At 41.6% G+C, this 25,325-nt stretch overlaps 1 protein-coding gene across 2 annotated transcripts; it reads right to left on the reverse strand.

The window, feature by feature from the left end:
• Positions 1-4,840: 4,840 nt before the first annotated feature.
• On the reverse strand, positions 4,841-24,821 carry ALKBH3 (alkB homolog 3, alpha-ketoglutarate dependent dioxygenase). 2 transcript variants are annotated; one of them, XM_080345847.1, is made up of 9 exons: positions 24,722-24,821; positions 23,712-23,824; positions 22,474-22,508; positions 20,496-20,543; positions 18,844-18,947; positions 17,612-17,700; positions 14,256-14,465; positions 5,689-5,787; positions 4,841-5,157 (listed from the first exon to the last, which is right to left on the reverse strand). In XM_080345847.1, exons 1-9 carry the CDS (start codon positions 24,807-24,809, stop codon positions 5,065-5,067), a joined length of 879 nt encoding a protein of 292 aa, XP_080201973.1. In that variant the 5' UTR covers positions 24,810-24,821; the 3' UTR covers positions 4,841-5,064. The 2 variants fall into 2 exon arrangements, with proteins under 2 accessions (XP_080201973.1, XP_080201972.1); XM_080345846.1 differs by lacking the exon at positions 14,256-14,465.
• Positions 24,822-25,325: the final 504 nt, after the last annotated feature.

Consider the following 25,325-nt stretch of genomic DNA (forward strand, 5'->3'; position numbering starts at 1 on the left):
ACCTCAACCCACTCTTCAGCATGGGTTATGTGATGCCTCCACCACGGCACTAGAGAGAGTAAACACCACCCTCACGTGAACAGCAAAGCAGCTGCAGATGCAGCTCTAGGCAGAAATAACATCATTCTGGATCCAGTGGGCACCGTCTGTCTGGATGACCCCCTGTGATGGGAAAACTCTGCTCTAAGTCTTGCTCAGCCAGCAGAATCTCCTGAGTGATCAGAACACCGGGGAACTAAGCCAAATGATGGAGGCCATGCGACAGACCTCCTTGTGCCTTCTGATTGAAACTCTTCATTATGGTCTCCACTTTATTAACTTAAAACAAGGCCTCCTAGCTCTCCTGAGTTGTGCCTTCCCAGTGAGAGCCACCACGGACCTGCCAGCTAACCTGTTCTTCAAGGGAGCTTGAAATAACTCCAAAGCCACACTGAACATTATGCAGAAGTAGAATGAGGTAAATCAAATAGGGCAACAGGGGAGAAATCACCCATCTGTCATCTTGCTGAGTGAAAGGCCCTCTGGAAAGGGCCAGCACCCTTGTATCCAGCTGCTGCTGAGCCCCCATAGAGCCCTTCCAAGTCACCCTGGGCGTGCCAACAAGAGGAGAGGACACCTGCAAGATCTCAGCACAAGTTAGGTGCAGGGAGGACAGGTCAGTGAGATCCGATTTAAACAAATGGCCCAGGTTGCTATGGAAACTTCAAGGATGGAAAAGCAGCACTTTGAAAACAAAGCATAGTGAGGCAGATTTCGTATCCACTCTGAAAATTTTATGACCAGAAAAGGCAAAGTGGGTGTTAAATGCTTCTTAGTTAAGGCAATAGTAGCAGCACTTGAGAAGGAGGCATTATGGATTCGCAGCACCCGTCATATCTCTTCTATCCCAAACCCCAGGAGAACAGTCTTTTGTACTTTGCCAATACTATGGTATGAAAATTCTGGGTTTTTTAACCCCTTTCTGGCACCTTGATTACTATTGTAGCTATCAATCACTATATGTAGCCATGCTAAGCCCATCAGTCATGATGAGCAGAAAACATATAGCTAGAATAAAATTATCTACAACTTCAAAGCTAACGAAAGCTGAACATCCTAAAGAGTTAGGTCTTATTTCCTAAAAAAAACCCCAAACAAACAAACAAAAAAAACAACCCCACAAAAAACTTTGCTATTGAATTTAAATGTCATGTGCTCAGATCACCCTGGGGTAGCCCAACAGTATGGTATTCAATCAGATATAATCTAATCTCATCAAGAGTTTGAGCTTGAATATTCAAGTATTCTGTGATTAAATAACTATTGCAAGTAAGAGCAATTCCTGACACCACTATGGTTAATTAATAATGTCATTGTTTATACAGGTTTTAAATAAATGAATGGTTACATGGTGTTGACTGAACCAGTTGCCCTTTTATCTGAAGAGCTCCATCCTGCACGTTCTGGGGGGTGGGAGGCCACCACCCATCCTTACCAAGGACAGCTTCCATTCATCTGTTCCTCAGCATACAGCCTGAGGGCCATTATGTTTTGGAATAGGTGATGGCTAGTTTGGAAAAGGGAATCTTAACTGGGGTAACTAGTAGACTCAATCTATTTGAGACCCACAGACAATGAACAGTTTTGAGGAATGCAATTTTTCAGCTTTTCTTGAAAGAAACACACATATTCTGCAGAAAAATAACATTTCAGGACGAAGAAACAGGAAAAAAAAGTAAACCCACAGTTTATACCTTCTACATTAAAAAAATCATCACACCTGCAGCAGGAAGCATACGAGAGGTAACTAGAGATAAATATGAACCAATGAAAATGGGAGTGAGAGGGGGAAAGTAAAAGGCTATGAGACATAGTTTTGGAGACACGTGAGGAATACAGGCAACATGGAAGATAAAATTCGGAAGTGCTCTGAAGGCAAAGCAGCTCTTAGCACCTGCTCCACTACCCCGTATGGACAGGCTTAGATTAGCAAGTCTGGTGGTGGCAGCAGAAACAAAAACCCCAGGCAACCTGATGCCCTCCAACCCCCCCCAAATGCTCTGTGTACATATAAACCTTTGTTTTCAAATAAAAAAATCTATTTTACTTTAAAGTAAAGTAATGAATTCTGAGTTTAAACCTTTTTTTCAAAAAGCTTTTGGCTGGGAACACTGTACAGTCAAACAGTCCTGAGAAGGAAGAAAGCCTTATCAGTGGAAAATAAATCTTTTGGGTGGCACTCTTGCGCACATTCATTTTGAGAACTGTTAGAGTGCTTGCAAAGGAGCAAATTTCTGCCTACAGGAAAAATGTCCCTGCAGGGAGCTCTCCTGAGGAGATGTGGGTTGGAATCTCCTCTGCTCTTAGCCATTTCCTGATGTCCCAGCAGGCAGGAGGTTGCAATCCAGGGCCACCTGGCTAGGTGACTTTTTTTGGAGGAGGTGGGGGGAGGAAGGAAGGACCCACAAGTTCGCAGCTGACAAAGAAACCTGACCTCTTTGCCAACTGTTCCTCTTGCAGCCAGGGCACTCAGGACAGGGGGAGGAACAACGCCACGTGCCTTCTCTCCACTGTCAACCAGATCAGGCTGTGAGCAGCAGCACAGCCAGCACATGAGAGCGAGCAGCACACAGCAGACACCAGCAACAACAGGGTATCACCCCAAGAGAGCTCCATAGCATACAGCATTTCTCTTACAAATAATTCTATTCCTGGAATTGAAACCTTGGTCTTCTCCAGATGAAAGGAAGCAAAGAAACTAAAAAACCAATTTGTTAACATTATAAATTGAAACTGAGAAAGGAAGAGAAAAACTGTTCTTCTGCAGCAGTATCAGCCTGCAGAGCCCCACCATCAGTTATGTGCCACAGCTTCACTGAATCCAAATGAGTTGCAATTTCCATAGGCTGAGGTTTGAGGGGGTTAAAAGTTTCTGTCTAGTCCCCATCTTCTACTGTCTCTTGAGGCATGACTGCTCTTAACACAGTGTAAATAAATGTAGCTTGTACCAACCGATAAAGTCTTGTCAGAACACCTGAAGAAATGAGCACTGCCCCTTGGTTAAGGACAACCCTGCTCTGTCAGCGCAGCCAAAGCTCTGCACACACACACATGGATGTGCACGCAGCTCCAGTTACCCAAGGAAAGTAAACGTGAAAGTGTCTGCCTCCTTCAACACTCATTCTCAGGAGACACATCACAGAGCCTGGATCTCAGATTTGCATGCAAGGAATTAACATTTAAAATACTCACAAAACACATTTCTATACAAACTGAGATGAAAGTAAAGACATTATTAGATAACAAAGTAAGTTTTCTAATAACATTCATTCATTTTAGAAGAATAAGCTATTTCAAAAGCTGTATGGTGCTTCAATTAGAGGAGCTGCTTTTAGAGTTGTTTGATATACAAAGAAAATTATTTTGCCCAATTTCAGAGCACAGAGATTGAAATGACCTGACAGTGTGTCCTTCAGGTCATCAATAACATTAAAACATAGGCATAATTCAGTATTAATAACTTGACTGTGCTCATTAAATAAGAATTTTAAACTACAGCAAATGCTGGCTATGAAAAGACAGATATTTTCTAAACAACAAGTTATATTAGCACTGCGGCAGGACACTAGGTTGTGGCTTGTGAACCTGTTCCAGTCACAGAGTATTTACCCAGGCTTGGATCGTACTTCAGGCAGAAAGTGAAGACAGATTACCAAACCCATGTGTTGATCCAGTACTGTGGATGTCATTTAGCTGCAGTGAGAACTGAACCACACAGGCAGCACCTGACTTACCATCCAGACAGCAGTTACCAGCTCACTGGTTCCTACCAACAGGTGAGACGTCCCTAGGGCAGGCAAGTTTGAAGAATCCCATCAAGTCAACCTAGAATCAGGTCTGAGCTGCTGACTGCTTCTCTGTAACAGCAGAGGTTCGAGAGATAACCCTCCAAGTAATATTCTTTAATGCAATATGCATTCACCGAGGAGCAACAGGACCAGACTGAGCACTACAGCTGGTGCTACAACACTCTACTTGGTGTAGCTTTGCAACTGACTGACACTGTGGTTATAATAATTTGAGTCCAAATCTTCGGACCAGTTATTCTGGGAATCAAATTTGGGAGCACAAGCCTAACTTTTAGAGATGCTGACATTTCCTGTCCAACCTGAAACCACTGGAAGCCACAATTTAGTTGTGCTAAAAAGAAACACACACACACACACAAAAAAACCCCTAAGAATTTGTTAGCAAATTCTGAAAGTAATGTTCTTCATGTCTTTGTGTCTATTTTCCTGCCTATGACACAAAGGTAACCAGTTTTAAGCCGGCAGGGATGGCGAACTGTTAATACTCCAGCAATGGGCAGCTTCAACCTGGCTGGTAAGGCTCACGGTTAAGGTGTCTCTGTTGTTTCCCTCTGTCTGTCTTGACTGCACAGACAAACAGGATAAAGTCTGACCACAGAGTGCATACCAGAAGGGAGCCCTGACCCTCCCTTCTAGTAGACATTGGCATAATTCAAGTAGTTATATAAATAACGAAACTGACTGCTTCATTGGAAAAGATTTTGCAACCTGAAGATAAAAAGTAATGCACTGCCCCATGGTGAAGTGAGGAACACTCAGAGGTCAGCATTAAGTGCAGCTTTGTCATTTCTGTACACACAGCACAAATACAGTTGGCTTTATATCAGAGATTCCTGCCTTGTCGTTACTTAGACCATAGATCACTACCTAGGGGGAAAATGAGACAAGAGAAGATGCAAAAATAACTGCTCACTGCATCTTTCTGCTCCAGTCGGTGTCTCTCAGATCTTTCATGTGTTTTGTGTTCCTTTAAGAATGATCACTGTTTTATTTCATAAACTTTAAGTCTGTGATTTAGTATCATACCATTGCTGAAAACAAACCAGCACTGTCCACATAACACAGGCAGCTTCTGATTATCAAAGATCTTCATGACATTCTTTTCCTCATCAGATATTCCACAGAACTCTTCCTGTAAGTCTTTCTTTATACCTGTAGCAATCCAAAGTTCTGGATCTGCTGTGGGTTTATATCCAACGATGCCCAAAGTGCCTCCTCACTTCCAAACTCCATCAGGCTCTGGATAAATGATCCTAAAGGTCAAGTTTATCCGTGCATCTCTAGAATGATATTCTTTAGGCACTCGATGCTGTAAGTGACATCAGAAAAAAAAAAAAAAAAAAGCAGCATGACCTTGTGTATTTAAATACAGCTAATCAAACAATGTAAGAAACCTCCATTTCACTTCCTGTGATGGCTTTTTATTAACACTTCTAAACATTTAGGTAAGGCAAAAAATTCATGTTCTGACTGCTCAGGGCCACTGAAAACAAAGGGTCTTTGTAGATTACTGTAGACTTGTTAAATTAAGTTGCAATTATTTTCTATTCCAAGTTCCTAAACTGATTTTGCTCCTTCAGCTGCAGGCTGCAGCCTTCATTGCTAAACTTAGATGCTGGAACATCTAAGCTGATTCCTATTACATCACTTAGCAGTAGAACGAAAAGCAATTGTTTCTGTGGGTGCTTTGAAAATCTGAGGCAGAAAACAATATTAACGTGGTGGGAAACAACTGTGTCACTGGAAGCAGAATGCCCCATACCTTTATGGGAGTGCCTCATGCGTATTTAGAAAACTACACTGCAAGAAAAGCACACAAATGATGTCAAGGAGTTCTTACCTGCCAGTCCTCCTGAGTACCTCCTTCCATCATCAGCAGAGTCCCATGATCAAGTGGGATTTTTAGTCTTTCTACGTAAGTATAGTCCCCATTTTCTTCCTAAAAAGAAACATTAGACACTGAAGAAACAGGCACGTGCATTTGGAAGAAAAACAGTTCTCTATAGCAGAGCTTAAAAAGCTGTGATGGGAAAGGAAGAAAGGAAGTTCCTACAAGATCTAGAAGTCTAACTAACCCCCTCTGTCACCGTATTTCATAGAGAGTTCAGCAGCTGAGCATTTTAAGGATTAAAGAAGCCATTGTGTCTCACTGCCTGCACAACACAGATAAAGTTCAACAACCAGTTCCTACATCTAGTACAAAATTCTGGAGTGAGGTTGCAAACCTTTTGGAAACATCCACTCTTGAAATAAACAGTTCTGTTGCAGAGACATTCTGTGACAGCCGCGCTGACTGCAACAGTTACCTACTGCATCAAAAGTACACGTCTTCCTTCTATTCTGACTTTGTCTTCTTTAGGACATTTCATGTAGGTATAGTATTATCTGCTAGATTAATAACTTTTTTTAAAAAAATCTCTTTTTCCTACAGTACCTTGTATAACAAGTTGTCTTGAATTTTATCATCATTAAGTAAAACAGACCGCTAAACTAGAACACAAGTAATTTGCGAACTTTTGTTAAGTCTTTGGATTACATACTTATTTTTTAAGTACAAATACAACTGGACTTAGTAACACTGCAGTATTAGTCTCACAGGTGCCACATTTGTGGGAAGAGCAACTTTCTGTTGCTTTGCACCATCCGTTCCCATTTTAAATAAGACTAATACACTGCTAAGTCAAAGTGCTCAGGCACGTCTATTATGCCAATACAGTTCTCTTTGTCAATTATGACAGGAACCTCACCAGGAAATCATACTATGCCTGTCATGAACGATCTGCCAGAATGCCACATGGGCAGGTATTACCATGCTCTGTGTACGCCTTTAATATTTTCTGATTTTTAGCCTTCAACAGCTGCAGAAAAAATTGCTGCAAATCTTGAACAACTTCCATTTAATGTCTTACCTACTTAATGCTGGCACTTGGATTATTTCATTGAAATGTGAATGGAAAAAACAGGATTTTCCCAAGATACAGAATGGCAGTATATATTTTGCCTTTTATAGATCTCTATTGCCAACTTTGTGAGCTCTCCAGGGTGAGTGGAAAGCAACTCTCTGAAATGAGGAATTTAGGCAAGTTCCAGACAAGAAATCACCTGCAAAATACAGGGGTTCATTCAGAGAAAAGGGCAGTTAGAGTAATATTTTAATTAGTGTTGAAAAGGAAGGGGCTCAAGAGGTCTTTTATTTTTAAATTACAGAAAGCCATAGATAAAGTGGATATTAAATGTCCTCCACTGGAAAAAAAGGGTACGACAGTTTCTATCTTTACACTGTACAAGTACGGGGTTAACCTTTTTCTGAGCATACTGCATATAATAAACAGATAGACTGAATGCATATTTGTTATTGTATCACTGCCTCTAGAAGCAGATACTGCCTTTTTTCCAAAGAGATCACCAAATTAGTTATCTGTTCTGGAAAGAAACTACAAAGAGATGAGAAAAAAATCATTAGGCCAGGTCTGAGCTTTTAAAGCATGATGGCGTTCCTGCAAGGGACCATACCTCATGGACTGTTGCTGAACAAATGCTTCGGGTTTTTTTATTCTTTAACTAGACAGTATCTTCTCTACCAGTTTCTTATAAGGGACTCCTGAAGTCACACTTGCTGAGTGTTTAGGAAGAGGCAGTGGTCAATTATTTCAGACCCAGCTGAAGGCAGCAATTACTCCAGACTCAAGAAAACCTGCTACTACCAGAGTGGCATTTGTCACATAAAATGAAACTGTATTTTGGAGGGGGACCAAAAAAAAAAAAAACAAACCACCATATATATATATATATATATATAAGAGAAGACTCAGAAAATGGAGTTATCATAGTAAGATTTAACCCAGCTTGAGGTGCAGGTACAGCTGCTTCACACTGACACAAGTGTGGAGTTTCTGAAACAGAACCAAACGTTACAAGACCACCAGGCATCAGCTGTATGTTGAGCTACTCAGGAAAACATACAGGGCTCTGCACTGACCTGGCAGCTAGAAGAAAACATTAAGAGGTCATAAAAAGACAGACACAGTCTTCTGAGAACCATTAAAAGATCCAACAGCTCTCATCCAACACATTTTACCGCTTTTACAAAAAAAAAATCACATTTTACAAAATCTTAAATAACTTCCTTGAAGCTTAATTTTGCAGTGGCCAAACTTGATGCATGTTTGTTTTTTTTAAAGATCAAGGCTTGCTTAAAACGAGGCAAAGTCTCAGCTACTGGGAAGATTATGTCTTGGACTTAAAACACAGCCCAGTTTTCAAAAGAACAACTGGGGGTGGGGAGGTGTAAAAAAGATTAAGAGAAGACTGCAAATCCTCTAAAATGCAAAGAGCCTGGTTGAGGTCAAATCAATTCCTGATAATAAAAAGCATCACTTGATATAACTGACTATATATTTGCACATTTGCCACTTTCTGTTCATGTCTGGGACCAGAAGTCGCCATGTGATAGAACAAGGCTATGCAATTGGGTAGCACTGACTGGCAGTTCTGGATTTGTGCACTTCTTGGGGATACCTAAGGGCCCAAGGCTGCACCAGTGATCAATTAAGCTCATTAAACCTCTGGAATCAGGCAGTGCTGAAGGCACTTGGAATAATCTGTAATATGTATTCTTTGTAAAGACAATGTAAAATGTACTTTTAAGCTTCTAGAATTATTAGCCATTTATCTTGCTCTATTAAGAGTAAGGTGTAATGCCAAAATCATTTTCTTCTACTTCAGAGGAAAGAAGGAAAAAAATTCAAAAATTGTAAACATGACTGCTGATGAAAAGCAGAGAAATATCATTGCATGGTTGTTCTCTGTTTCACAGGATTACATCATTTCACTTGGTGGATGGACAACAGTGGATTTATTTTTATCTCTTGCTCATCTTGATTAAAAAGGAATTCTAAGATAAATTATTTAGGAGGAAACATCATTTTGGCTTAGAAAAGTCAGTGTGTAAAAGCAGTAGTTACTTTCTGCTTTAAATGGGGAATCTCTGAGCCTAGTTTTACTTAGAAAAATAAATTTTTATGTCAATTGGTTTTGCAGAGCCAGTGCAGTTACACAAAACTTGTCTACTGTCTTACATGTTACTAACACTGTCCACCCAATCTCATTTCAGAACTTTATCTCTAGAGCTGATGTTAGACATTCAGAAAACTCAGTAGAGTTTCACAGGTCAAGAAGTTTATGAAGGAAATTCATTTTTGACATCTAAGGAGGAAAATACTTTTTTAAAATACTGACAACAAACACGGAAAGAAACGCACAGGATAACTTCTATGTGGTCAATTTGTAACTCTATGTATGTTTTACAAAACCAGCTGCTTCCAAGAACAGGTCTAGTGAAGCAACTATTCTGCATCTTAGTATATTAGAATTTTCATAATCTTGAGTTGCACATTTAGTACAATCCACACTTTACACTGTCCAAGTACACTAGCTAAAACTGGTTTTTAATTTAAAAAATACTCAAGTAAATACAGTTAATAAGTGAGGAAACTTCAGCATGAGTTGATGGGAAGCTGTGAATATAAAATCTGTATGTATTCCAGGGCTTCATCGAGGTTTTCTTCTTAAAATGCTATCAAAATCAAAAAGGTAGGAAAAAGAAAAAAATCTAGTATAAATGTACATAAATCAGCTAAGTTTGCTTCTTAAGTCTCAGAAAAGTTTATTGAAATAGTAGTAGGAAATGGGTTCTGGATAGTGTGGAAGCATTTTCTATAGTAAGGAAAAGTAAATGGAAATGTGTAAATAATAATGCAATTACACATACAAATGATGCAAAATTATTTTTCAAGGCTAAAGTCAGCAGCTCTCATGGAGGGTGCTGGCTTCTAGTCTTCTGCTTTATCTATTTACATATTACAAAAAGAATTATCCTTACAAAACTTCTAATTTCACATTTTTCAGACTTCCATCTTGCTTGTGTCCTTCTTTTCCAGTTTACTCCTCTACCACCAGCTGCGGAAACACCCTTCTCCACTAAAGTGAGCTCATCTATCAATACTTCTGCATTTTTACTTGTTTATTCTCTCTGGTGAAATCCTCACTGCAGCTCTTTTCTTTATGGATTCAGAAAGAATGAATATCGGTCATATTGCCCTTTCCTCATGTAATTCACATGCCCGCCTCCACAGGACTATTTTGAACTCCCTCAGTCTTGCTGCAGCTGACCCAGCAGACTGCAAGTGCAGCAGCTCTGAAGCACCCGCGCGTCTTCCAGTCTGCTTGTCTATGGCTGCTCAAGTCCTGCCAGGGCTGGTGGACACCTCCTCCTCCTCCTCTGCAAGCCACTGCTGTTTGCAAGTCTGCTTCGTGCCAATCTAAAAGTTCAATCCTCCTCGTCCTGATCCAAGCGTCAGTTTCTACTGTGCTCCATATATTCCCACGTTTGTCTTTAATTAGGCCTGTCAGGACATGAAGGGTTATTTTTCTGCTGTTTTCAGTACTGGGAGATCTTTCACTTCTGCTAGAACAGCTACTCAAGGACAGAAGAAAGGGACTGCGTTTTAGTGTTTCATTTGAAGGACAGACCTATCTGAAGGCTGATTCTGAGAACACCATGAACATCCTGCTATTATCTGACGCATGCATGGAGCTGCCTCCCTTCCCAGCACCCAGCAGTTTCCTTGGTTACTGATGGAAGACAAGCAACCTGACAGCTGCCTTTCTAACTGCATCCACAGCTCACACAGCACTTTGTTGGCCAACTGTACCAAACTGGTCCTCAGGTCACCCAGAAGTCTGCTGCAGAGCTGCTCCCAGTGGGACCTGGGAGATTAGCAGGACACCAGGTATCACCCTTCACCCCTGAACTAACATTTCACAGCCAGCTTCCAGAAAGACTTAATCAGATAACCCGGCATTGTCTCACTGAGTTGAGCAGTGATAAGCAATTGCAAAAATGGTGGTGAGACTGTATCCGAAAGACCCAGGTAAGACAGTGAAATCAGCTCCTCCAGAGTAGGACAATTAAGCCATGTGTGAGTGGGACAGGGGCCCTGAGGCTGAGGGGAGAACAGGAGGTCACAGTGCTGCAGAGGCAACAGGTCCGATGTGGACAAGTACAAGAGGACTTGTTGGCTAAACCAACAGATTATATGTGAATTATGTATGAACCACAGCACCAAAACAAAGCATTTGCCTCTTGGTTTTGGTGTTGGCAGGAGCTACAGCAATGGGGGGGACCAGGAGGAAAGAAAAAGTTTAAGTAATTTACTGGAACTAGAAATAGAAAATAAAACAAACCAGATCACTTCACTGTAGACTTTGAACTACCAAGTAGGCATCCAAAACACTCTAGGAACCATTTAAATCAAAGGCAAAATATCAGCTACAACCACACGACAGGTCCAAATAAAGCAAAAAGGCAGTATTTAGAAGAAAGAATACTTAAAAATAAAAACTCCAGCGAGTACAGTTTCAGGGATTGTGTTAATTTCCATGAAAAGTCTCCTTAATGCCAGTGGGGAATTTACTCCTGAAATGTATTTGTAGCTTTTTTACATGCACTGGGCTGAAATCTGAGTAAGAATTATTTCTACTTATCCACAAGGGATGCTTGTTAGTGCAGATTCAAATTGACTAGGCACGTCTCTGCACTCCTTTACCATCTATTATATGATGAACACTTACTCATCCAGTACAGTACTCGCCAAAAGAAAAAGAGAGGACTGAACCTTTCCTTCCCCGTATCCTAGAACAATTTCCAGGAAAAAAAATACCACTTGCACATACATAACTTTTTTGCCCCACCACCCCCTCCATTTTTTGCCAAGGAAAAATGCACAGAAAGGATAGAAAGATTTCACTTTGTGACAGGTTTGGAGTAGCCTATATAAACACCACCAAATTCCTACCAGATGAGTGTCAAAATTCACACAAACATGCACAAAAAAAAAAAATCCACCAACAGTACTGGTCTTCTTTGCAGATAGAGAAACACGATTTTATTCTCTCACAAGTTCATCCAAATTTCAAGATACAATACAGAAAATATTTGTACAGATACTAACATGAACTGAAGTCTCTGAAAGCTCTGATCTAGTATTCTTCAATAGCCCTACACAATGTCACCTGACTTGTGGTACTTAGTGTTTTGAACCCAACACATGATCACACACAGGCAACTGCTTTAGGGTTTTTTTCCAGTACCATTTATCTACAGTGAGCCACTACCATAGTATTTCTCATCTTCTATTTTCATTACATCTTTCCACCTTTCATCTAAGAATGCTTAAAAAGCACTTACAAGAACAGAGGGAAATGAAGGCCTTTGAAACTCTAGAATCTGCAATACTAGAATGATGGTCCTCAAACAGATTTAATTCTGGGAGGAAAAGGAGTTACTTTCCCCTTCCCTCCTCAGTGAAGACTAACTCTGTAAAACCCACTGTACTGATCCTGAGAGATCACAAACCAGGGAGAGCCGGAATGCCTGTGATGACTGTTAATCTGAATCCTGTTTCCCTAGACTACATTCCTCTTGCTGTAACTTGCTTTTGAACAAAGTAACGATCAAACTTCAAATATCTACAATCAACTTTAACTTAATGAAAGAGCGAATGCTACACTACAATAGAGTATGAAAATTACTTCTTTAGTGGTACATCCTGAAAGGCTGTAATTTCCATCAGAGCCTCTTGTAACTCCCACTTGGCAAAGCATCTAGTGTCATAGGATGCTCTCAGAAAATTGCAGGCTTTGGGAATGTGCAAAGAATACATAATGTGTGCCATATAATTATTAAGTACGAGTTCCCTTAGGCACAGGAAGCAGTTAGTAACAACTTATTCAAAGATCACCCTGCACATGGGGATCACACCTTAGAAACAGGTATGTCACGCTTGCAAAAGGAAGACACTTCATGGGTAGCAACACTCAGCTAGTGAGAAATATCAGATCAGAGGCACTGAAAAAAATGAGAAGAGCTTGAGAGATAGATCTATAGGAAATCATCCATCTCAGAAAGAAAACAGAAGAAATCGTGCAGTATACATCAAAGGTGGTGGCCAGTTATAAACAGCAGACTGAATTTCCCCCTTTGCTCATAGTGGGTGTCTTTTCAGGAAATAGAAAACAGAACAAAAAGACATCTTGCTCAAGAACTGGTTTGATTTTTGGGAGGGAAACAGCAAAGTTTATTCTGAAATCTAAGTGGCTTTGATTCTGATACATCACAGGGGATCACATGCACTTCTAGAAATAAATCCAAGCATCATTTACCATTTCCCAGAGGAATGAACTTTCCAGCTGACATTTTATTATCATCACAGCATCAAAGATACTTACTCATGTTATGCTCACTGATATAATGCACTGCTTATATGATCTCATGCTCAGGGACTAGGATTAAATTCCCATCAAACAACAAAGGATTTACAAATTAGACCACTGGTGAAAAATACAAACCATTTATTTCTTTTCTGGTTCAAATTCTGACCTTTGCTGCTCATGACTAGGTAACCCAAGGTGTCCACTGATGGGCAGACTTCAGTATATGTCAGCACACAGTTTTCTCACAGGCTGATAATCATCACCTTTGCTTTCTGCATTACTTATTCAGAATAAGTAGCTACATAAGTAGACGGAAAACTTCTTCCCAAAGACAACACATGTAGAAAAGAAATCTGAAGCAGGATACCCTAAAATGAGGCCAGTATTCTCAGCATAGGAATGTGTGATTCCTTTACTTGGATAAATATGAATTATAAAATTTAAGTTTGAAGTTGTCTTGTAAACACAGCATTCTCAAGCACAGCATTTTACCTAGAAAGAGTATTTGCTACCAAATCACCAACTGATTCCTGAAAGGATATTCCTCACATGCGTCCATACCAAAGTAATGATTTCTGTTTAGTCTGCAAAGTATGATGCGAGTGTCTGGTATTTTATGGAAAAGAAATGAGCTCCTTCCCTCTGCTCGCTGTCCCTCCATCTGAACAGACACAAGTCAAAATGCAAACATTATTAAGAGGATTTTTACTTACAACAGCAGTCAGAGCTGCTCTTCATCCCACATACACTATGCACTACATAATATTTGTCTGAGTTTAAGAAAATTGTATCAATTCTTTGGTTCATTTACACAGTGAAAGGCCCCTTCTTCCACCATCGCTAATTTCAGTTTAAGTTATGGAAAAGGCCCTTATTCGGGCAGAAGAGTGCCCAGGTTAGAGTTTCACTGCAACACTACACTGCTGCACTTTGAGTGGTGCCATTCCCATTCTCAAGCTGTCACGTTCCATGAAATGGACTTCTTGACCTCTACACTTATTCCACAGAACTTTATGAGTTGTGCTTTCTTTAACTACTATTAAACACTTTGAGTAATTAAGTTCTTTAAACAGAGGGAAAATACTAAGCATATTAGTAACTAAAGGACTCTCTGAATGTGATATGAACACTCACAGGGGAGGGTTTCTTCCTCATCTCAAAAGTCCGGGTAGCACCAAAGCTGAGGGAGGCAATGACAGGATTTTTTCCCAGTGATGGTTCATCATCACTGTGCCAGTCTACGCTGTCCTTCTCATTTCGGTAGAGGTTGCAGAGAAGAGAGTTGAAGGTATGGCCAGTGAACTCTTCAATGCGCTCCTTTAGCATGGTCAGCAGAGGATGCCACTGTAAGCAGCACAGCAACAGGGTAAATACTATGAAAGCAGGCCGGCAGCAGATAACCATCAAGACACAAGGGCAAAACTACTAAGAAACAAAATATACTGCACCTCTATCACAATAAACTTGAAATCAAACAAATGCCTCTGAAAAATTCTGAGTATATTTTTAGTAAAGCTGAGGAATGGTCTTTCTGCAAAATATGCATGTTACCTATGACCCGATACTAAATAGTCTCTAAAACTATGAAGCCAGTTTGCTTTTCACACCAATGTAGCCATCCACCCCAATTAACTGGAAGGCGAGAAGGCAGACAGAGTAAAACCTGCTTGAACTGACCATGGGTAAACATTGGGAGTTCTTATTGAGAGAAAAAGTGTGCAACTTGTCCCATGCATATCTGCTTTTTTAACCTCCTAGCAAAGCTAGAGGAGTTTAACATAGACATGGGTCTGAGTTACTTGGCCATTGCTGGTTTGCACAGTGCATCCAGAAAGTTCTAATCAGTGACTAAATGACATGCTGTCAATTGCCCGCAGCTGTTGGCACTGAACAAGAGACAACAGTTGGCCTAACACTGTCACAGTCCGACCTTCTGTCTCTGCTCTGTTAGTACAGCTTTTGAGCCCAGCTCCTGGGGTTTTGACTCTGACATTATAACTTTTCAGTGGTTCACAGAACCAGTGTCACAGGCCCTGAATTTCACCCTTCCCTCTGCTAACATCTTGCTGAGCCCATAGCAGCTCTGCACATTCCATTACAACTCAGTCCAGTGAATCATTATTTAATGTTATAAACTTACATCATGACTTTCATCTGACAGATGAGTGCTTTTACGTACTACATAAGTATATAAAAAAGTCAAAGCAATGTAGGCCAGAATTTTTGCCCATTATATAAGCGGAAACACAGATCAAGAGAGGATAAAGAACTGATTCCAAATCTCCCAGTGCATCGCTGGTGAAAGGAACACATAGCAGGAATTAGTTGCTAGTACCTACCTCTAATAATTGAGTTTGCACCACCTTCTTTCCATGAATACCCATGTTTAAAAGATTTTTAACCTACTGCCTACACTGTAGGAGCCTCAACACACCATCTTTCTCTATCAGAGGTATTTCTAGCTAAGTCACCCCTTCAATGACTAAGCATCATGTGAATAATTAATTATACATAAACATAGCTTGCAGCTATGGGACATGTAAGGAAATCAGTAACACCCCAAAAAAGCTACACTTTTTAATTGATCTGCCTGAATGTGCAGATATGTGCAAGCCATGCAATGCAATGACAAGAGAGACCAACAAGAATTACTGAAAGCACTTTTCAGTGACCAGCTAGGACTGGATTCCTTCAATTCCTATCACAAAAGTAGTTACTGCAAGAATTTTTACCATATGGTGAATTTTACAATTCAGTGCGAAGCCCACTACAAACCTGCAGCAATGGAAGTAATTTTGTCAAAACATTACTATTTCACCAACTACATCACTGCTTACAGAGAAACATTTTTCTAATACCAGAATCATTTAGGCACGAGCACTGGATTTTACCTGGGATGCTGCAATCATACCCAGTCTCACCAAACAAAAATGAGGGGCACAAAGGCACTTACTCCTACACATCAAGTGTTCAAAACAGGTCAGGTTTTGGCCAAGCCGTGCACTAAACTGCATTTTACTCAGGCTATTTTTGTGATATAAACCATATTCTACAGGTAAGGACTGTGCTCTTTACACCATTCACTGCTTCTTCTAGGCTCCAGGAACTCCCACCTACAAAGCTGAGTGAGAGGACAGAGCGTCCGTGCGTAGTCCCCCTGTCTATGGGCAGCCGCCAGCCGGTGCCAGCGCTGGCTCCCAGCTGCGTGAGATTGCCACTGCACCTCAGTTTCTGCTGGAGCTCCTTTCGGTAAAAAGGACAATGATTCAGGGATAAAAGACTGGATCAGCAGGTTTGACTGATTTAGGCCTTGGACCTCTTGGATGAGAGAATGAAGCCAGTGGCCCAATGAGTGCTAACTCTGAACTTCATGCAAACCGAACTGAAACCATGAATTCAGGGTATATATTATACAACCTCCGAGCAGCAACGGCCTCCCCACAGGCAATTCTGAACTGGATTTAAATCATTAGTATACAGTAGAATGATTCTGAAGGGGCACTTCCAATCCCTGAAGCCATTCAGGTTATAGAAAAGTCAATTTAAAAGAATATTCCACAAAGGAGTAAAAAAAATAAAAAAAAAAAAGCAGTCTACTTTTCCACCACAAATTCCATAGGTTACGGAATTTTTGCACCACGGTATTTTTGAGACTACCAAATCTTCACAACTCATCCTGTTAAATAACACTTTTCCCAAACTGAGCTTTGCTAGGAGGTACCCCTTTTGGCAGCAGTTCTGGGACCTCAGACACCTCTCTCATATTATCCAGTCTTCAACAGTCACACTAATATATGGTTCAGAACATTACAGCCTACTGCCATGGAAATTTCAAGCAAAGCAATACCAAAAGACAGGTCAATGGGACAAAAAGTTGGAAGCCAGAGAGAGAGAGACTGAACATGAATGAAACATCCATGAGTCACTCAGAAGGTTTTTAACTCTTTCAAAATAGCATGGGAAATTACATCATAAAATCCAGAGGTGCTGAGCAGGCAGGTTGTGTGTGTGAACTTCATAGCACTCATATAGGAATCAACAATATGCCTGAATTCTCATTTAAGCACTACTGAATCTAAGTGTTTCTGAAAGTAACTATCTCAGTAATTGATATCACTGTACCTTACAACACAAATCTCAGTATGACTGTGTACATTACAATCTCCAATATAAAGATGCATAGAGTAAGTCACACAGAACAACTCAGAGTTTTGTCCAAAGCTACGGTGACCCCAAAGCAGGACATTAAACTCTGGAGATTCCTTTTGCCAGCATTTAGCAACTAAATCATGCTCCTCTCAGTCAAAGCACTCATAAGGCTTGTTTTATCAAGTCGTCCACATTCCACTAGAATATGCTGCCTATCACAAATGAAATGCTGATAGATACTCTAGATAAAAACAGATGACAGAGGGACTTTTTGTGTCTCATTTTCTGCAAAAGATTTCTTTGTAGATTATAAGAAAAGAAAACTGTGATCATATACATACGTTTGGGTTTGGCTGCATTGTTATCCTGGAGTATGTGTAAGGAAGTTCCCCATACCAGGAGGTAAGCCTTGGTTCCTCAAAAGATACTTCTAAAAAAAAACGAAAAACAGGAAGATTTTCTCAGTTGCCTTAAAGGGCTTAAAAATGGAATGATGTAATTCTTCCAAGAAACTTGATCAAAAAGGGACTGTACACTCACCTAAAGTTAAAAAGCAGCCCCCCAAAATCCTTAGCCTTACATAAAGAACTCAAATGAAGGCCTGTCTCTGCAAGAGGAACTACCTTGCCAAAATCTTGGAATCACATCAGTTTTCTCATCCCTATACCAGACAGGGCAGGGACAGGACAAGTTAAAGACAGCAAAATGAAACTGAAATGTTATTTATAATTCTGGCTTGTTTTATAGTCTCCTGGTTCCAGTGCCCAACACACTGACAAATGTTGCAAGATGTATCCACTGGAAAGGATGAAGTGGAAAGGACTGTGGCATCAATGGGACTTTACAGAAACAGAATGTCACAAGACTGGACAAGTAAAATGTTGTCAAATACGTGTATGCTCTGTGGTGTAATTCAAACATCAAGTTAAAAGAACTTTCAACTTCTGAAAAGTCTATCTTGGTAGCTACTTCTCATGCTTGACAGGTAACATCCTCCATTATACTGTACCTGTATTGCAAGCCAATAAACACAGATGTTGAAGGCGTTTTCCAGCCCTGTTCAATAACTACTCTGATATCTTCGATCTGTTCTTGACTGAAGAGAAATTTAGCTACAACAGGTGCCCCTTAGTGAGCAAATTCGGAACTGCAGTCTCCTTACTTACTGCATACTGGAACTAATAAGCAAAGACAAGGGAAAAGAAATGTGCTCTGCTGGGATTCTAAGTACAAGAGGCAAAAAACATTCCTGGTAACAGCAGACTCAAAGAACATAGTTTTTGCAGCATCACTGGGAGACAGTATGAAGGGATGGAACACAGACTTAATCTAAAAAAAGAGCGGGAAAAAGAACTGGAGATGACAGACAAGGCAGTAAAATTCAAATACTTTTAAGATGGGGAACATCATGATAGAAACTGAAAAATAAGCAGCAGCACTCTTCAGATATGCATGGAAAACCTGGAAGGAAATATGTGAAGGAGCTGTAATATGTAAAATTAAAACCAATGATGAACAATGCATGGATTTTGCTATGGGAATGACCTGAAGAGTTGGCCTACGCACCCCTTACCCTGTCTGATGTGAGTTCTCTGACGCCAGGGTATGTCTTGGAGGAGCTGTTGAAACATCCAGTCTGCTTGTTCGGAGTCAATAAAGCCAGGAATCAAATGAATCCTAAGGAAGAAAAAGATAAAGATGGAAAGAATACACTCTTCTATATAGGTTTTGATAAAATATTCTGATTTCTAGGGTTCCCAAAGGAGATAAGAATGGCTGTAATGCATCAGACCGCAAGTCAAAGCCCAGTATCCTATTTTTGACCACAGCCAAAGGCAGTTGTGAAAGAACATAGGGCAGCAGGAGCTCCTGATCAGTCTTCCCCTCATCAAACATATCTAATTGCTTTTAAAAATGTATGACACCACCAATATACTATGAGTTCCACAATCAGCCATATACTGTGTGAAAAATGGCATCCCTCTGCTTGTTATTAACTTCACATCTAATAAATTACATAGCCCTGATTGTGGTACTACAATCAACATAAGTAAATAATTGCTGTCTATTCACTACCTCCATGCCACTGAGAATTTGATAGCCCTTTATCACCACTGCCATCCTATCCTCTCTTTTCCAAGCACAAGAACCCTACAGTATTTAACCTCTCCTATTTTTACATTTTCATGTGTACATTTTATATGTTGACTGTACTAACAGCAGCATTCTCAAATTCCAGCCACTGTGGCAGGCTGCAGAACAGGAACGCTGTTTACAAAAGGTTACTCTCATGAGTATTCAGTGCTCCAAAGACATTGCAATAAGAATATATATAGTGAAGTACTAAAAGAGATTCAAAATCTGATGATTAACTTTCCAGAAATGCATATATTCCACCAACATATTAATAAAACAAATTCCAGAAAATAGAAGAATAAGCCAGCTGGTTGTGTATCTTTTCTCTTTCCAGATGGTGCAAAGCTTTTACTTTTCAAATTGGTATAAAATGTTATTTGCAGCTTTAGCAGAAACCAAGATGAAAGCTTTGAAATAAATGCACAAAAAGTTACTGTCCTTGGCATTTTTCCACTATTAATAAAATCTATCAAATTCAGAAGGAAAGCGTTAATACTGATATTGCAGCTAAGTCAGCAAGATTTAAAAAAATGCATTTTAGTTAGTAGGAATCACAGTACAAGTAGGTTTTATTTGAAGTGTCCTGAAGCTGAAATAATTAAGACATAGCATGTAAGCAAAAGGGACAACCCTAAAGTTACCCAGTCTGCCTAAAGTTAAATGCTTTTATTAGATTAATTTAAAACAAGTCCAGTTTACATCTAAAAGGTGTTGGTTGCTCTTAACTACAGCACACAGACATCATACCCTTGCTAACACAGGAAGACTAATCCAAATTTCTAGCAGCAACTTACTCTGGATCATGAAACAAATGGATATAGCCCCTTCTCCTTATTCCAGATGAGAACATTAGATGCAGCAAGCATTAGACGTTAAGAGGTTCTCCTCGGTGCTCCTCAAACTGTGGACGTCTCTGCTACTTGATACTCAAAAGTATTTGCAGAAGTACTCTAAACAGAAGATACACAGGAAGGGCAACATGCACCTGCTAGAGTCCACATGCACAGTCTAGACTTGAGGAAGCTGAGTATCACCACCTTGTTCTGCAACAGCAACAACCAAGTTTCAAAAAACGTCCAATTCACTTACCTAGAAGTGCCACTTGGTTCTTTGCTGAGCTCATACACACCAGGCTTGCTGAGGATGCAAGAAAGGAAAGAGTCATTAGATATACAAACAACAAGAAATTATCATTCACTGAACAGCATGGACTAGAGTTGCTGTAAGCCTGGACTAGGGAGAGCACTCTTTAAAAAGGAAAATAAAAAAGCTTCACACTACTAAGGGAAGCAGTAACGTTCTGGAGACAGTCAGAGGTCAGAGTGTGGCAGCGAGGGGTGTTGCAGAAATTTGTGTGGACTTCCCACCCCTTGCTCTCATTTCACCAAAGGCTCAATACACAGTTTTAAGGGTCTAGAGATACGTGAATGTGGAATATCACAGGGAATCTAAAGGAAACAACACCACAGCGCACCCTGTCTAGGCATACAAAGAACATGAGTGTAACTGAAGATGCAAAATCCAGTTTTCAGTCAGATGACTGATACCACCATCCTGCTAACAGCAAAGTGTTCATGAATCTGTGTGACACAGCAAAACTGAGTTACAGGTTATACGAGCAGTATTTTAAGTAGTGTAGCTGGTACAAGGGGTAAACAGTTCTTCCCTGTTACAAGTTGCATTGTCATGAAGTATTATTTAGTCTTGCACAAACTGCTTGCTCCACCTACTATCTCATTTTCTTCTAAGCTAGCTCCAATCTTTATACTGCTCTTTTTGCCAAGGACACTCCAGGAGTTAAATGCTCTCCAGAATTCCTTCTCCACCAACTCAGAGATGATCACACACTGTGTTTTGCATTGTGCTGTATTTAAGAAAGCTAAATAAACAGAAACGTCTGATCTCTTCTATATGGCACATGCAGAGCATAAATCATACTATATTACCTACAGCACGCTGTCATGATAAGAATAGCATCTGGTTTGTCTCCTCTATATTTTTATTTGATTCATAAATAAGTGTAACAGATGAAAGGTTAGTGAACCTTTAAAATACTTCTAACATACTGAATTTACTTAATACCTAGATACTATGTTACTACTACTAATCATAAATAATATGCAAAGAACATATGGCTGGCTCATTCATACTGAAATGGGAAGCTAAAACATATGCAAATCTGTTACAATCTGTAGGTGCTTCTGGGAAATTCTGTAACTATTTCCAGCAATATTTTTCATTACTCTTGACAGAAACATCTCTCACAAAAAGTAGGTCTACTTAATGAAGTGTCCACTACCATGCTGGCAGTGGGAGGGCAGCTGAGCATCTCATCTGCATTATGCCTGCTCTGCACAAATACTCACCCAGCATCACACCTGAAGCTGCTACAGAAAGCTAACCTCAGGTTCCTTCATGTAAAAACAACACGCAAATTCCAGTTAAAAGCTGAATCTGAACTTGCATCTTAGGAAACACTAAGTAAGAAAATTCTACCAAGATAACCAAATTGAAGCAAATTTAATTTTCAAAACCTGTAACTTCAGCATACACCATCACACCTTGTCACATTTCACGGTAAAGTTATTCTGAGATCCCCATTTCAACACAAAGTGTAAGTGATCTAGAAATATCTAGCTTCACTGTAACACTCACTAGCAGCTACTTTTCCAGACCGTCAAAGGAAGTGATGTTGAGCTGCCCTATCAGCTATATTTCCGAATAAGAGCAAGTAAATTCCAGCATAGTTTACACAGGGACTGTTCTAGAAAAATGTATACTGTTAATCCAAGGAGATATATTTGAAGTTCTACTTATCTAGGACGTCCAGTCGTTCATTCTTGCCAGCTCCTATAGCTACACTAAAGCTATGAAAAACAGTTACATGGACCCTCCTGATCATAAATCCAGTGCAGGATAAAAGGGCTGAAGGTCCGCGTCCTGTATTGAAATTTCTTCCAAAGGCATGGCAGTGGTAAGTGGAGAAGGAACTTTTCAGCAGACTCCCACTGACCAACAAGACGGAAAAACCACAGGAAGTACAGTTAAGTCAGCAGTATGTACTCACTCTATCACACCTGCCTCAGGAACTTTGCGCTCCAACTGAAAGGTAACAAGACAAAACATGAGGAATATTAAACTTTAAGTACCTCGCCTGGTCTAGTCAAAGAGAGCTAACTGCCATCTCTGGTGACCCTATATAGCCGCATACTAGTATGTCAGTGAGAAAAACATACGTCTGGATAACTGGCAAGCAGTAACAACCCACCCACTCCCCCCACATCCCAGAAACTCTCAAATGCAGCTACCGCTGCAGGTGGTTTTTAGCAATCAACTGCCCCCTAAAGGACATTAATTTCTAAATTATTTACATTATTCCAATACTTGTTATTTATCAACTGCAACCAGAAAATTGCCTATCCTTCCATTTGGAAGTAAAGTTCTAGAGCAACTATAGGAGGGATGAACAAGTCTCAGGCCCCAGGCAATGAGCAAAACAAAAGACAGACCAGACACAGCAGGAGGTAACACTTTAGAATTGTCTGCACAGCTTGAGATAGCTGGTTTTTGTTTAAACAGAACCAAAAAAACCACAAACAGTAGTTTAATCCAGCCTGGATTATCATTCTGGCTGTCTCAAGGATTTGTGCTTCTCTTTGAGCTCAGTGGAGTGCCGAGATGCAAGCGGTCACTGAGCTGCACAAACAAGAGGGTCAAAATATACTATTATGTAGATGCCAGGGCTCTGGCACAGGGAAAAGAGAATCTTCCCAGACCATCTCCAGTCCTTCCAAGCCAAGAGGACAGCCTTTAGAACACTTCTGGCTCAGAAAGAAGTGTTCAAGATTTTTTTCCCAAGCAAGGAACTGCCCTCCCATTGCACAGAGCACGATACCCTGTGTCTGCTTGACAGGACGTGAAGCAAAGTCTATAAACCAAATCCCATGCTCTTCCCCTGTAGCAAAGGATACAGATATCCCAACTGAGGGAAAAAAAACAAGCTCAAATCAGGACTAGGACATTGCATCATTCTTTAGGAGAAGGTATTCTTTCTGTCTCTCTGAAAAAAAAGTAGTTACGAACATATACAATGAATACTTGAAGCCTGAGGTTAAACACAGAGACCGTAACTTTGTCTGCCACATATGCAAGACAGTTGCAAACTCTGCTTGGTAAAAGCCCAAAGAAATTCAGCTTAGCTGAGTTTTTCATTTGTTTTTAAACACAATACTATAATCTCAAAGTCTGATATTTTTCATCATTTCAAGTTGACTAAAATTCTTCTAGTTACCGTGTAATTATTACCTCTGACGGCTTTTCAAAGACAAATTGCTTTTGAGTGTGAGAATGATCTTTCCTCCTCCATGCTGGTCCGGCGCCTGCAGGGGCAGGGCTGCTGGCCACAGGTGCCTCAGGTGCTAAAGAAAAGAGAAAAAAAAGGAGCACATGAAACAGAATGTCACCATTAAAAAGTAGTGTTTGGAAGAACTTATGGAATCATTCTCTGAAGTATTTTCCTCTGCCTGGCAGAGACTCCAGGGAACAGCAAAACCTGCACTACATAACAGTTAAAAACTGCATAGAAACTGGAATTTTTACATATATATATTTGTTATCCATAGGCAAACAAAACTGAAAATCTCCTTTTATCAGAAAGGATGACATCTAGTACCTTTCAATTCTACCACAAACTCCAGCCCCTTCAACTAGCACTGTTTTGCAATGTTTTCACTATGATAAGAAAGACACATGATACATTTTATGAAGAGAAAACAACTAACAGTTATTAGAGACATTAGTTCCACCCAATTCTATTCGTTCCATCCAATGTGCCCCAGGACGGCAACAGCGCACTCAGTGCGGCGGGTGCGCTACCGACAGCCCAACTCGGCCACCCCCAGGCACCAGACCCCAGACCGCCACGGGGGCCTCGCACGCCCCGTCACACGGACAGAAAGTTCTGCCAGGGGACCCGCCCCGGGGGTGTCACACACACCTGTCCCGGGCCCGCACACCCCGCGCCGGCAGAGGCTTCGCAGCTGTGCCGGTTGTTTCCGGACCTCCCCCCGCGGCAGCACCTCGCTCCGCACCACCCGCAGCACACGGCCAAGGCAGCCCCAGCCCGCCCGGGTCCGGACACGGCGGGCGAGGCGGCTGTCACCGCGGCGGAGCAGCAGGCACTGGGCTCGCCGGCACAGAAGGGCCCTGACAAGCCCCGGACGCCCGCTCGCAGCTCTGCGAGCCCGGCGGCTGCGGGGCGGCGGACAGGGCCCCTGCGCGCCAGAGCCAGGAGCTGCCGCGGCCCCGGTCGTTACCTGCGAGCCGGGCCTTGCCTGCGAGCCGCCCCGCCGGGCCGCCGGCCCAGCCGCCCTGCACACGGGCCCGCTGCCGCCTCTCCGTCATGCGGCCGCCTCCTCGCCGGCAGGAACGCCGGCACGGCCCTCCCGGGGCGCTGCCAGGTGCGCCGCCCGCCCGCCTCCGCCGGCGCCGCAGCCCGCGCTGGGAGTTCCGCTCCGCGCCGGGTGCTGAGCGCACGGAGTCCCGCCCGGAACAGCGGCGGCGGCTGGCCCGTCACGCCGTTCCACCGGCGCGGTGCCGCGCCCCCCCGGGCGAGGCGGCGGCTGAGCGGGCACTGCCCGAGCCCTTGGCCCCTGTCGCGGCTGCGGCGCACGGTGGGTCCCTGCCCCGGGCGCCCTGCGGAGATGGGGCAGACGCCTCACTCAACTCACACCCTGTTTCTCCCATTTAAACAAGGGACTGAAAATTCGTTCCGGCTCCTTCATTGCATCAGTGGCAAAAGCACTGCAGGAACCCCTCCTGTGTTATATTGCACCCCCAGGGTATTGCAAAGTACACATGAAGGTGTTCACTACATGGCTGAGGTGAGCAGACAGTCAAAAAAGTCAAGGCAATTTAGGT

This window comes from Nesoenas mayeri, assembly GCF_963082525.1.
Source record: "Nesoenas mayeri genome assembly, chromosome: 5".
NCBI lineage: Eukaryota > Metazoa > Chordata > Aves > Columbiformes > Columbidae > Nesoenas > Nesoenas mayeri.